The sequence below is a fragment of the Poecilia formosa genome, unplaced genomic scaffold, assembly GCF_000485575.1.
Source record: "Poecilia formosa unplaced genomic scaffold, Poecilia_formosa-5.1.2 Scaffold34, whole genome shotgun sequence".
Taxonomy (NCBI): domain Eukaryota; kingdom Metazoa; phylum Chordata; class Actinopteri; order Cyprinodontiformes; family Poeciliidae; genus Poecilia; species Poecilia formosa.
The window spans coordinates 1,026,242-1,040,728 of NW_006799973.1; the positions used below are offsets into that span (position 1 = coordinate 1,026,242).

The 14,487-nt window shown below is 40.8% G+C and overlaps 1 protein-coding gene and 1 long non-coding RNA gene across 3 annotated transcripts in view; one reads left to right on the forward strand and one right to left on the reverse strand.

The window, feature by feature from the left end:
* cacng6b (calcium channel, voltage-dependent, gamma subunit 6b) overlaps positions 1-7,927 on the reverse strand; it is a 10,193-nt gene extending 2,266 nt beyond the window's left edge. Inside the window, exons 1-3 of one of the 2 annotated variants that reach the window (XM_007550029.2) lie at positions 7,821-7,927; positions 3,314-4,028; positions 527-601 (exon numbers count right to left, since the gene is read on the reverse strand). In XM_007550029.2, coding sequence (XP_007550091.1) covers positions 527-601; positions 3,314-3,680 — 442 coding nt within the window. In that variant the 5' untranslated portion in view covers positions 3,681-4,028; positions 7,821-7,927. Of the gene's footprint in view, positions 1-526; positions 602-3,313; positions 4,032-7,820 lie in introns of both variants that reach the window. The other variant, XM_007550028.2, reaches the window with a different exon arrangement.
* Positions 554-1,305, forward strand: LOC107835977 (uncharacterized). The gene is made up of 2 exons (XR_001661819.1): positions 554-645; positions 761-1,305. It is a non-coding gene; the product is annotated as an uncharacterized LOC107835977 (long non-coding RNA).
* Positions 7,928-14,487: the final 6,560 nt, after the last annotated feature.

The window sequence follows — 14,487 nt, forward strand, 5'->3', positions numbered from 1 at the left end:
GGGCTGTCTAAAACTGTTTCAAGGCACAGTTCGCCAATATAGACCTCTGATTTGGATGGACAAAAAAACGCTTCTCTAAAAACCTTTTAACAGGAAATGTTGAGTGTGATTTAATGTAGTTAAAAAAAAAGTTTATACAATTCATGAAAATATCTGATTTTAGCTACAAGGCTTATCTACACCTTTTAAAGATGACAGTTTCTTGAAAAGTGGGGTTTTAAGCATTAGCAACACAACTTTAGCTGCTGATAAAGATGACCAACGCTCGGTGTGAGACAAGATTTAAGTGTCAGCAAGCTAATCTGAAAACTGCACTGAAACAAGTGGCTCCCTGAGCGCGATGGTAAACACATTAATCAGTCTGATAGCGTATAGCTTTACTTTGGAAAATGGGTGGCTGTGGAAATTAATGGGCTAACACAAACGGTTCTGTGAGCACCACAGTGGGCATCTTTATTGGACGGTAGGTGTAACCGGTGTGTGTTCGTCAGACAGCGGTGGAGTAAAGAGGGTAAACATGTCTCACTTCTGTTTGTCGTCTTCTTGAATATGACTGCGTTCTCCCCAGAGGTGAAGAACTTGAAGTAGGTGCAGTTGGATTCTGTGGGTACAAACAGAAGATAAGACAAAGACACACACACACATGTTCCTCTGGATGGCTGCTGGTCTCCTCTGATGTGCCTACTATACGCATCCATGCACTCTGTCCTTCCAGGCATCATTCCTATTTATATCCAAGAGTCGAGCTTAAAAAAAACAGACACACACACACACACCTCTGCGTGCACACACACACATACGTCTCATACCACTGCACATAAGGTGCAGCCAGAGACAGCGAGAGACAGCAAAACGTTAGGATGAATAGCAGAGAGGAGAAAGAGAGGAAGACTGAGAGAATGGTGCGTATTGTGACGAGGAGACGTGTGGCGGCAGAGGGAAAGAAAACAAGAAGAAGAGTTCAAAGGATGGGATATAAGCGAATATGGAGGAGTGCGTTTCAGGCAGATGGAGGGGTGGTGAATGAAGGCAAGGATAGAGGAGAGCCACAGATGGAGAAGGAGGTGAAGGGAGGAGGATAAGTCAGGAGGGAGAGAAAACACAGAGGGGTTGGTTAATACTGCATTAGACACACACTCTCTCTCTCTCTCTCTCTCTCTCTGTCTCTCTGTCTGTCTGTATGTCTGTCCCTCTTCCTTGCCCCCCCCTCCCACTCTCTATATTTAGACAAAAACTGTGAAGTAGTCAGATTCCACTTGGCTTCACAGGCGCATAGTGATGATTTTAGCCCACCGAAAAAAAAAAGATGTTGTCCAAGATGACTACACATACAGTTCCTCCACACACAAACATGGCTTTAGCCCACATACAAGCTCTGAAACTGATCCGGCATTTATCAGCCCGCTGATTCTGTCACACATTACGCTTCCACAGTCAGCTTGTTTTTTTTTTCCCTCTCGCAACCCCTGCTGAGACTGTAATTATTGAGCCGTCACTTTCTCGGTCCAGCGGGCAACGAAGATGGATTGCTGGTCTTAAGATGACAGACGCAACATCAGCAGGCCGGGACGGCAGCCAGAGGCGCGTAAACATTGATACGAGAGGGAAAAGGCAGAGGATGGTGAAAACAGTTGTTTTTCTACAAATGTGATGAGCTCTCAGCCATCTGTGACAGGCAGCGTGGGCCAACTGTGGAGGGATGTGAGAAGGAGATTGTCAGGAGCATGCTGGCTTCTCACACACGTCGACAAACCATCTTGTAGTCAGACCTGCTGGCCAGAAACAGCCAGTGATCCAGAACATACCCCTGTGGCAAAACCTAGTTGCTCCCAACTATTTGAGATACTGGCAATGAGCTGGATTGAAGTCCAGACTTTAATTAGGCCACTTTTGAACCTTCATTGAGCCATTCAGAGGAGCACACGGTTCAAATCGAGGTCGTACTCCACAACTCAACCCGTTTGGATTATCCAGAATGTATCACTCCAGCAGCAAAGCAACCCCATCGTACTTCCAATACTTTGTTAGGAAATGTCTGTAAGGCAGATATGTTAGTTTTGGGGCAAATACAGCAAGGCACTCACTTTCCAAAGAGTCCTCCCTTTGTCTCAGCAATCTCTAGAATATATTTTTAAAAGCATTGTGGATCATTAACAGGATTGTGGACAAGAAGCACCCCCGACAGAGTTCAACTTTGTGCCAAGACTGCAGACACATTTCAGGGAATACAGCTACAAGCCTTCTAGAGATCCACAGGACACGTTTGGACTGGACAACCAAACCGCCTTGACAACCTCAGCAGCTCTGGGCAGGCAAAGATCTGGTCCTCTCTGCTCCGTGGCCAAGAGGAAAGCAACACCGCTCCTCCTGAATCTGAGGCTAATGGTCGAAGCCTTCTGTCCGTCACCCTAGAGTCAATTTTCCCTGGTGCTGGCTGAGAAGGATCACACACTCCTTCATTTTGATGTCTGTGAGGAAAATATTTGCTTTTCTCTTGAGAAATTCTCTGAGCATGTCAGTGAGTCCAGGAGGTCTTTCAGTAAATGCCTCTCTCCACGTCTAAGCTAACCTTTCAGACAGAAATAGGTCATTGTGCAGATAATCTCCGGAGAACCCAGCCACGGTCAAGTTGCATAAAGCGCTATTGGAAAGGAGCCGTCACTACAGTAAACACGGTTGTCTGTCAAAACAAGAAACCTGTGGTCTTTATCACCTAATGTACAACAGGACATGACAGGTTATATGCAGGGATTTGTAAATATATTCATACCTGGACAGCAGCATACATCGATACATTTTACCAATATAGACCAACACCAAGTAGCGCAAAATTGTGAAAAATTTATTCCAAATGAAAATCTAGAAAATATGGCTGTACCCTGATATTCTGCTCCCATGTGTATGTTTCTATCAGCTTTTATTATCTAGACTCTTTTCATTTTTGCTCATTCTTAGCAATAAAGCTTCAGTCAGATTCGACTGAAAAAAAAATCATTATTTTATCTTAGTGCTGTTTTGATTAGATAGGAAAAATGAAATACATACCACAACAGCTGTGTAATTTTACTGGATAGGTTCCCATGTCTTTAAAGATTCAATATGCACATTATCTATATGGTGACGTAGATACATTTTGTCTAGGGAGGCAGGGCAGAAATCTAAAGAAAAAGAGCAAATTGTAATGAAATATGTTGGATAACTTGCAAAAAATTAAGTCTAAAATCTAAGAAAAGACTATTTAGGTGTTGGTAGCAACGTCTGTAATTTATCCCTTTTTCGGACTGGGCTTTTTTGGAGCAGCCATTGATCTCACCTCCAGGTAGCTCAGCAGGGCCGCAGCTCGTCCTCTCCGGGTCGATGTCGGCCACCAACAGGGTGCGGATGCAGCCCTTCCACAGGCCGTAGTGGGCCATCTGGCAGGTCTGGTTGCCGCTGTAATTCTTCGGCTGGGCCAGCTCTACCCAGAACTCTGTTCCCATGCCCAGCACCGTCAGGGTCACCCCAACGATCGCCACAAAAAAGACCAGCTTGATCTTACCCTCCTGGCTGTCACTCATCTTGTTGGTCCTTCTTTGTCCTCCTCTAAAGCCCTTCATTCCGGCCAGACCCCCGCCCTGACCGCCCCCTGCGACCCCCATGCGGCCCTCCTCTTCCTGCTGCACAAAGAAGTTGGACCACATGCTGGCCAGAGACGAGGAGCAGCAGAGATCACAGGAAAAAGACGAGAGGAACAAATGAGGGATTCGGTATGAAGTGGGTGCGAGACGGATGGTTGTAACTCTGTAATGGCTGTGTGACACAGCTGTGCGTTTCTGGATGAGTGAATTGAGCAAAAACTGTGAGAAATTTAGTTAAAAAAAAAAATAAAAAAAAAAGTGGGCTGGATGCTGAAATTAGACACGAGGAGCTATGAATAGATCTGCAGTGATGTTGGGGGCGGATGCGCTAAGGTAACAATACGATGGGATGAAACACAGAAGGACCAGGAGAGCCAGTCTGCGTGGGTTTTTTTTTTCCCTTTGTCCAATCTTCTGAAACACAGAAATAAAACACAAAGATGAAAGAGCAGCCAAGCATATGCTTCACCAGAGCAAAATCCTTTCATCACCAGCATAATATTTAATTTCCACCAGCTTTATCAGCCTCTATAATATTCCCTCCCTAAAAGCCATATGACATGCTCTCAGCCAACAGCAGATAAAGCAGATGGCGTTCCTCTCGGAGGCAGATTCTGCTTCAGATGAAGAAACAATGGCTGTGGAGGAGCTAGCAGGGTGGGTTTGCGTCGTGTCAAGGTGAGAAGAGATGGAGATGACTGGGACCACCCATCTTTGTTTCCCCAGCAGAGCTTCTCCCTGCGCAGGTACGCTGTCTGCAGCTCAGAGACAGATCCGCTTTGATCTGAGGGGACGAAGGGTTGCTACAAATACCCCACAACCTGCTTTGTGCTCCAAATGTCTTCGAGATGTAAAACACCAGAACCAGCGTACAGGGTCTTGACCTAGAGCTTTTTCACATTTTGTCACTGTAACATAAACGTGTCTGTATCTTACTGAGTTTGCATAATATTTAAACACAACGTAGAAAATAACTAAAAAGGAAGTTACAGCGTTCATGGATTTTTTTAAAAAGTATTTTCACAAGTAAAAATCTGACAAGTGTGGCATGCATTTTTATTCGGCCCTCCAGAGTTATGAATTTGTAGGATCACCTATAGCTATGATTCCAGCTGCAAGTCTTCTGGTGTGTTTTTCTACCAACTTTGCACAAAAAGAGGGTTTGTAAAGTAGTTCAAGTTGAGTTAGATTTGATGGAGAACGTGTGTGAAAACCGGTTTTCACGTCTTAACATGGATTCAGGTCTGAAATTTGACTGTGCTGTATGTTCAAGGTGGTTTGAGTTTGACTTCATTGAGCGTAGTGTAATAAAGCAATAAACAAAATCATACATAAAAGCAAACAATAAAGATTCAGTTTGAATAACTTTCCAGATTTTGAACCAGTCACTTTCTTTCACTTTAGTTATAAAACATTAAAGCCTGTGGCATTCACATGATGCAACTTATAAAAGTTCAAGGGTGTGAATACTTCTGCAGGGCACGGCATTAAGTTGTTTCTTAATACGAGCGAATGTGGTTAACAATGCAAACAACAGGGCACAAGAGTGTTGCTGCCATGTGCAGGGGTGCATTAGAGGTGATAATTTAAGCCTGAGCCCTCTGACAGAGAGGGGGCTGCAGTAATTAACTCGGCTGTGTCGTCCAGCAGTGCGCCGAGAGGAGGCAGGGGGCCAGCACCAGCAGGCCTCGTTCGCAGTTGTTGGATCACTTAATTCAGAGCTTTGCCATGACACCATCAGCGGTTTTAAATAGTCAACACAACACGTGAACCCTCTCACCGAAAGTCCTCCGTGTGCAGTTATTCAGGAGTATCATGACAGTACGATCTGTCACATGCAAAATTTTAAAAAAAAATAATAAAAAATCTGAGTGCAGACATTGTGAGGGATTTTTTTTTTTTTTAATATACAAACCTTCAAATCATTTTTTTAATCATTATTTTCATGACAACCATCTTCTGAAGCCTGACTCGTTGGTCATAACAGGCGGTTTTCACAACAATAAGAGCTTGAATAACCACAAAATGAATTTCTGAAGTACATAAACAGTAATATCAACATGTCACTGAGCGCTAACCTGCAAATCTGTTGGGCAACTGTGTAAATTGAAAATCAAACAGAATGTTTTTGTATAAAAAATATATACTTTTGCTTAAAAAAAAAACAGAACCAGGTTTAAACTGAGAAACAGTTTGCATTCATCAAAGAATGGATCTTTTTTTTTTTTTAATTTGATGTTAATCAAATTTTAATTTGATGTCGGAGCTGAACAAATCTGAACTACCTGACAACAAACATCAGGCCAGATTTTCTTTTAAATCTCATTTTAGCATTGTAAAAACTCTATTTCTTAATCATTTAGACAATGCTATTTTGTTATTACTAAAGAAGCACATGGCTTTTTTGAAGCAGTCTACAATTTGTAGTTTGACATACAGCTTAAACAAGACATTAACATACATTATCAAAGGATAAAATATATTTCCCCCCACTATTTCACATTAATCAAACAAACTTTTCCCGTTTGGATTATTGACATACGCTAAACAACAACAAAACAAGCATTTTTAAAAGAACTTTTCAGTCAGAAGTGTACATAGATTTTCTGACTATTTAATAGAAATTACGTTTTCCACTGTCTTTAACTTGGACTGAGCTTCTTATAATAGTTTGATGGAATTTTATTTGCATTTATGTAATTTTCTGTATAGCTTTTCTCATGGATTCTGTGAAGTGCAGCAACCCTCCCTCTGCAGTATTATACTGCCACCTTCATAATTTACAGAATGGATGGTGTTTACAGACTCCACTTTTTCCTCCAAATGCAGCAATGTTCATTATGTCCAAAAAGTTAAGTTTTCGTCTAAAGGACTTGTTTCTAAAACTTAAGGTCTTTGTCCTTGGGTGTATTGGTAAACTATGAACTGGGTTTTCACGTTGCGCTTGGGGTAACGGCGTCTTCATGTCGGTACATGTCCTCGGCCCTTCTGAGAGTCCACTCAGCCTATTTTAGTACAGCACTTGTTCTACTGGACAATGACGCACTCTTACTAGTCGCAGACAGCATTTTTTATAAGATTTAGCTTTTATTCTGAGTTTGACATGTACGTTACAAACTCAAACACTTTAATCTCTGGGACACAGACGATGTCTCCTGTCAGAGCAGTGAGACAACTAGACATTCCCATGGTGATTGTTTGAACAGATGAATGTGGTTTCTTCAGGCTTCTGGATACTGAAATGGACCTGTGGAGCTCCAAATATCATATCCTAATATGTTTACTGCTGTCTTTTGAGTTTTCTGTGATGTCACTGTGTTTGATGTTTTGTCTGACGATTCATCTACAGGTGTGCCTTTTATAACTCAGGTATTGTGAATTAATTAGAAGCTTACACAGCCATGACATCTCTTTCCCAAAATGTTTAAGGCATGATTATCTTTTTATTTATTTATTTTTTTTAAAACATCCCAATATTTGAAGAAAGTGAGGTAAAACAGGAAAAGCTTAGTCTGATTTAAGGTTGTAAAAAAGCATATGTAAAATTCTGGGTACGGCTGCCATACAAATGTTTTGCTTTTGCTTATTTATATTATATTTGATTTATTTGATTAAACAAAAATTAGATGTTCCGCTTAAAAAAAAAACTATAGCAATTTTTTTCTTCCTAATGTAAACATATTTGTACTATTTCCACTTGGGGCTTAAATTATGTTTTTTTTATTTATGTTTCATATATTTGACACAATTCTACAAACTTGAGTTTAAACAAAAAGTTTGCAGTTGGACGTAAGCAAGGCAGAAGCAAAGACCTTTAACAATCAGAGCCCATTTTCAACACCAGCAGTAATAGAGAATCTCTAGACTACAGCTACTGACAGCCAAGTTAGTGGAGGTAGAGTTACAAACCTCGATCACGTTACCACAGATACCGTCCAGGCTGTTCCAAATGCAAGCGATGCAAACAAATACTCGCTTTGGAACTGGCATTTCTCCCATTCAAAGTGCTGAAGATTAGTTTTGCTGCAGCTCTGCTACATTTACTTCTACAGCAAGTTGCGCAGAGGACAAGCTTGTGCAGACACGTGCAGATTTTGTGGTGAAAATCAGGAATTCTCTCTCCGCCGCCATCTGTGTGATGCGTGGCCGCCGCAGAGTGACATCAGGCTAAGGCATGTGAGTGAAAAGAAGAATAAATCTGACCTGTTTGGTGCGTGTTGTTCAGTTCAGGAGGAAGAGGCGCCTGAAACCTAATAGAGGGGCAGAGTGGTGATGGGAGAGGTAGTGAAAGGGGGAGAGGGGGAGGAAGTGAAGGGAGGGAGGTACAGAGGAGTTATGGAAAGTGGGTGTAAGTTGGGGTTGGAGCTGCAGCCTGGTTGGTTCGCACTACTGATGTGTCGCTGCTGTTTTGGCCCACCAACTGTGCTTGCAGCTCATGTTCGGTCTGAAAGGCACCCTGTTCGTGCTCCATACATGTTTGAAATTTTAAATCAGGGAGGATAGGTGCTGCAGGGTGGTCTGCTGTCATGCTGAAGGTTCTGCCAGCGTGGGTGAAAACATGCCTGTGACCGCCCTACTGTCAGTGTGTGTGTGTGTGTGTGTGTGTGTGTGTCTATTTTTGACAGCCACCTGTTAATGACATTAAGTCAGGGTGAGGGAGGAGCCTGTGTTTATATGAGACGGCCAGCTACACAGCACACTGACATGGAAACAGAGAGGCACATCCAGGAAAAATGCAACTGGAGAGAAAAAAAAAAAAAAAAAAACGTGGGAGATGAGATGAGTTTAAAACATGCTAAAGAAACATCTCAGGCTGGTGTGGCAACAGCTAACCCAAATTAGACACCAAATCCTGTGAGTTTGACGTCCTGCTGCTGCAAAGGTTTCCTCGTAGCCCCGTCCTGCTCGGCTGTTCCCCAGTTTAGGTTACATACGTGGCACACACAGAGTCAGAAAGAGAGAGGCCAAACCCGGCAGCCAGTGAGCGCTGAGGGATGGGGGTTGGGATTGAGAAAGGATGCAAACCGAAAGTGAGTCGGGCACAGAAAAAAAAACAGTACGGGACAAAATCGGAGAAAAAGGACGAAACAAGCTGCAGGCTGTGACAGCGAAAGAAACACCTGCCTCGTCCCAAACTATCAACCCCCCCGAAATGACACACACCTCTGAGTTTTGACCTTTCATCTCCAGAGACTCTGCTCCCCTGCCCACTTTAGTTCTGCCTCACAGATGCCATAAAGCAATTGTTTTCAAGTTCTTGAAAATATTTCCATCTCACAAACATAATTTGTTCCTTAGTTAAAAATGCATTTTGCATCTCTCCCATTTTTTTCTTTAACCAAACACTTAACTAAGCATGTGATATTTTCAAAGAAGTCAGGCTTTTTTTAAGAGGAATTTGTAATTATTATAGGATATCAAAAGGGTCTCACATGTTTTATGAAAAAAAAGGACATATAATTTTAAAAAACTGGGAGAAATGAGTGGGATACGGATTTCTTTTTTTGTTGAAAACACTTGCTCTAAGTTTAATAAATGTCTTGCTATGGAGTAAAGGTTGTGTCTGTGGTTTTATTCACAATAAAATGAACATTAAAGAAAACAATGCTGTTATTAAAAGGTGAACACTTTGCACTGCACTTAACATTTTCCATTGTAAGACTGAACTGAACTCTCGCCCTGAAAAATCTTTAATAGCTTCCATTTTTATCAACTTTTTATATTCTTCAAGAAGAACAATACAGAGAGTTATGAACACTGAAGCCTTTTAAAGTAGCCGATGTTCACTGTGAGATTGCGCAGTACAGAGAGGTCACATATGTTCAACCTGTAACAGCTGCAATTAATCTGTTAACTGAGAGGACGGCAATCTGTTTTAATGCGAACAGTGTGTGTGGATTCTTCGAAACACCTGAGTTCACAGAGTCCCGCCGCTCCTCCATCATGTGAGATGGATGGAAAATGTCCAAAGACAGTCAGAAGCCATCAATAATCTGCAGCGTGCTGATGTGAACAATCTTGTCTCCACATCACTCTTGGGCTTCCGTCAGCAGCACCGACTTATGCTTCAACACTCTGCATGGCTTACATGCGTCCTCATGTGTTTGCCTGTGTGGGCGCACCAGGCATCACACATTACATTTGTGATGCAACAATTACACACTTTGCTGCTGCAGCCCAAACATTTCCCCCAATAAAGAATTAGGCCTAGCTATAAGCCCAACATGAATCAACATAGGTTTATAATGTTGTTTATCAAATATTTGAAAGCTACAATGCATTCAAAAAGGATTCTTATGACTTAACTATGTAACTTTTTTTTGACATTAGAGCCACAAATCTCAACTTACTGATCAGAGAAGCAACAAACAGGATTTGGTACCGCTGGAGGAGTTGAGGAGATCCACAGCTGGAGACAGAAATACATGCTCTTTAACCTTGCACCTCAATTACTGTAATGATCTCGTTTATTAAACTGGTATGATTTGATTGCGCCATTACTGGTTTCCCCTGAGTGGACTCCAGATCATTTCTGAATTCATTTTAAAATGATTTTTTTTTATTTGTCTGCACCGATGTGCCCATTTGCAGCACATTGTATTCTCAGATCAATAGAACAGATGCTATTAGTGGTTCCAAAAATATCTATACTGAGAGGCGATGAAGACTTTTCTGCTGCAGCTCCTATGTTGTGTAAGATGATTTTATACTCCTTTTTTTTTGTTTTTAGTATAATTTATAGATTTTTTTTTTTAATTTGTGTTCTGTTCTGTTTTACCTCTTATTCTCTGACCCGTGTTGATCTTTTATGGTTTTTGTTATGCTTTTTTTCTTTTTTTTTTTTTCAGTTTTCCTGTGGTTTTTAGATGTTTCAAAATAAACTGTGGAGGTGTGGTATGATAGCACACCACACCTAGCATGCAAAAGTATATTTGTAGTCAGAAACTAACACTGCAGATTACCCCGGAACACAGCGTCCCCACATAGTGGTGAATGCATCATGCTGTGGGGAAGCTTATCCGAAATGTGTACACATATGACGCCCTCTACTCCTTACATAACAGCAAAGTTCAAGTTAAACCTATTCTTTTACTTATTAGCTAAGGACAAGTGGAAAGACACTTCAAAGAACATAAGAAAAGCTCTCTTTGCATTAAATTCTTTGGGTTTCTTTTTTGAGACGTTATAAATACACGGCTACTAAGAGTAATGATCGGCTGTCATGTCGAAGCATGACTAACATCGATGCAGCATGCACATGGCCAAATGAAGCATCTCAAAGTGTCTCATCCGTCTCCGTAGTTTTAATTTCCACATTAAAAGGCTTCGTATCACATTAATAACATCTATGTGTTTAGCTGGTGCAGAGCCCCTCTCCAAACGATGATTTGCAGAGCTTAACCCCCTGTGTGTAGAATAAACACAGGATATTGCTCACAGATACCGCATCCAGCTCCAGTGTTGCACTCCCGCTGCGGCAGTGTTCCATCTTTCTGAATGAAGATCAATGAGGAAGCTCTGTCCGGAATGCCAATGATCACCGCCAGAGTCACACATTCACCACTAGAGGGCGACGATGACTTTACGATCCTCACTGCAGCACCAGGGTGGGAGAGGAGAGGGGGACGGTAATGACATGTAGGGATCTCTCATAGTGGTCAGAGGAGTCTCCGGGTCTGTAGGTGTGGCTGTGTCAAAGTTTGTTTTGTTTTTTTTTTTTACATACGAGCTCTGGTGTGTAAAAGGTTTCGGATGCATGAAAGCTCTGATGCTCCAGCTCCGTCCTCAGGGAGCAGCCGGGCACAGAGTGCTGCATCACAGACCCTGCCTCTGGGTCCAGTGCAGTGGAGTGCAGCCATGCGGATGAAGATGGGTGGTATAGAGCTGACACAGGCCATTATTCCATGTCAGAGCATTGCTGCTTTACTATAACTGTTTTACACGAACTCCCTATTGAATAAGTCAGGATGCTCCTTATGGCTTTCATTACTGCTGGCTAAGAATGTGTCCGTATGCCAGCTAACGGCAGCGAATGGGAGATTTAATTATCTTTGTGTAGGCGATTTATAAATAGGTACAGACAACAATAACGCAAACAAGGGAGCTCAGCCTACATCATTTGAAAAAGATGCATCAACTCCAAAAAGATTAGGAAGCACTGGTTTAAAAAAAAAAAAAAGAAGATATTAGAAAACACTGTTTTCAAATAAAGCTGATCAGTGCCAGCACAAATCACAAGCAAACTGGGACACCGGTCAACAGGGGGCGCCAAGAGCACTCAGCTATCCAGTCAGTGTATATGTCTACTTCCACTACCACATAACTAAAGTATGTTTGAAGGTTCATGAGGAGCAGATTTAAAATTATTTTCATTTGTAACATCCCCACGTATTTAGGATGCAAATGAACTAGGAAATGCACCAGTTGTAATGTATATTAGCCACAATTTAAAGTCGCTGATTCATTATTGATTGAACACATTTCTTCTGTTTGTTGCTGTGGTGAAGGTATATTTAACCCAAATTCATTATTAAATGATCATTTCAGTGTGTGATTGAAACAAACTAAATTAGTCCAGCCTGTTTCGGCTCAAATAATATTTAAATGCTGTACTGATGGACCAAATGTTGAACTTTGGCTTTGGGGGTGAAGCAAAACATTTGGTGATTAAAAGAATTTGATGGCTCAAAAGAAAACCATGAAATTTAAGGATGTCTGATACTGATAACTAGAACACGTGTCTGCAACCTTTACGATCGAAAGAGGCATTTCTACCCTAAGTCCAGCTAAATAAAACTCATATTGGAGCTGCAAATATTACATGACCTTATGAAAAAGGATAACGTCATTTAGATTTAGGTTAACTAAATGTTAAACATTTAAACATGTTATTTATTTTTTATTTATTTTAAGACCGTTGTTTCTACATGTGTGTAATTTGTGCCCAAACAACGGGCCTAAAAGTGGAAATGTGAAGAGCGTTTAGACTTAAAAGTATTTCATTTTTAATCTGAGGTGTAAAAAAAAATAAATTAAAAAAAAGTTTGGTCTAAAGCAATAAATTTATAACAAAAAATAAAGATAAACACTTTTAATTTTATTTATAATGGGCATTTTCTAAACTTTTCCAACAATGTTTGACCTATTTAAAGGTAAAATTTTCTCAGCAAGATAAATTTGATCTTGAAGTGCTAAAGATAAATACTGAAAACCTAAAAAAAAAAATAATTACATAAATAAAAATTTTACCAGATGTGCCTGTGAAATAGCGCCATCACTTGGACATTACTGTTCAGTACAAGGATGTTTTTAAATGATGTCATCAACTGAAAGAAGACCCCAGACTTTTCTAGTGTTGAGCCAAACATGAGGGTGCACGATAAAAAGGAAAAAAAAAAAAAAGGCAGCAGTCATGTAAATTCAGCTTTTAATCAACATTTGGAAACAAACTGGACAAACAAAAGACTGCTTGTACAAACTAGATGCTGCTTTTTTTTTTAATAGGTTTAAATCATTTAAGAAATCACGTTTGTTTTTAGAAGAAGAAAAAAAAAAGAAAGAAATCGACACAGACACAGAAGATTTTGAAAAAGTAAGGAGTAACATTTCAAAAGTGTTAATTCTGTCACACTCTTAAGCGCCATCTCGCGGAGCCGTAAATATGAAATGAAAGTTTATCATCAAGCCCGTACAGTGTGAAACGTGGTCCTTCGGGAATGAAAGTGAAAGGACTGGGGGCAGTGACAGAAATGAGTTGTTTGGGGCATACAGCAGGTTGCAACGCCTCGTTCGTCTCTACAGGGTCCAAATGTTATGGAACAGGCCAGCGTCGACCAATAAGTGGATTAATTTGATAAATCTGCTGACAGAGACATAAAACAGCTGAATTTGGTTTCATTCTGCAGGACAAACATGAGCCGTGGGATTTTAGTCTTGTGTTTTATTTGGTCTTGTCAAAGAAGGTGAGATGTTGCACAAAAACGTACTGGCTCCAACACATTTAACATCCAAGAAGAAAACCGAGCTGTCCAGGGTACAAGATGGTGACACGTATGAAAGCACAGACATCACTGAAAGAGGGGCAAGCCAAATTTCTCTCCAAAGCGAATTGATTTAATAAGGTTAAGGCTTGCTGGTAAAAGATGAGATGCATCCCCTCCTCTCTCACTGAATAGAAACCTGCTTTCCGTTTTCTCCGTTTCGTCGTAATCTGAATCAGGGTCAAAATATGAAGAGCTGTTCACAAAACAAAACCTGGGCATGAAAAGTTACAGGAAGGAAAACAAAAGAAAATGCAAATGGAATCATGGATTTTTCTTCTCTTTTTTTTCCAGCGGTTTGTGTTATTTTGCAGATTGAATACAAGGTGATATTACAGCTCGAATCAGAAAAGCTACGCACATATCAGAACGATTACAGCCGACATTCAGATAAAGTCCAATCAGACGGAGGGGCAGCAGAGTGATCAAACGAAGGAACATGAAGAGATAACAGAAATAAAACAACTTTCCTCTCCAACGGTGATGACAAAACAGGTGGACGTTGTTACGGCTACCGTGTATCTACATTAAATCAACTGAAAATGCCCTTCGTCTTCTGCTTCATCTCCCTTTCACAAACACGTACTCCCTAAATTTTTTTTTTTTCTCCTTTACTCTTTTCAATCAGAATTGTCTAGTCGTTCTGTACGGCAGCTCCTTTTGAATTTAATTAAAATAGGCTTACTCCATTTAAATACAAACCTTTAAAGTAAGGAGTTCCCCTCCAACCCAACTTTCTCTCAAAGCTGACACTCAGGTCGGACAAAGTATAAAAAGAAAAAAAAACAAAAAAAACAAACAAACTGTAAATCCCGCCCCCTGGCCCTTTT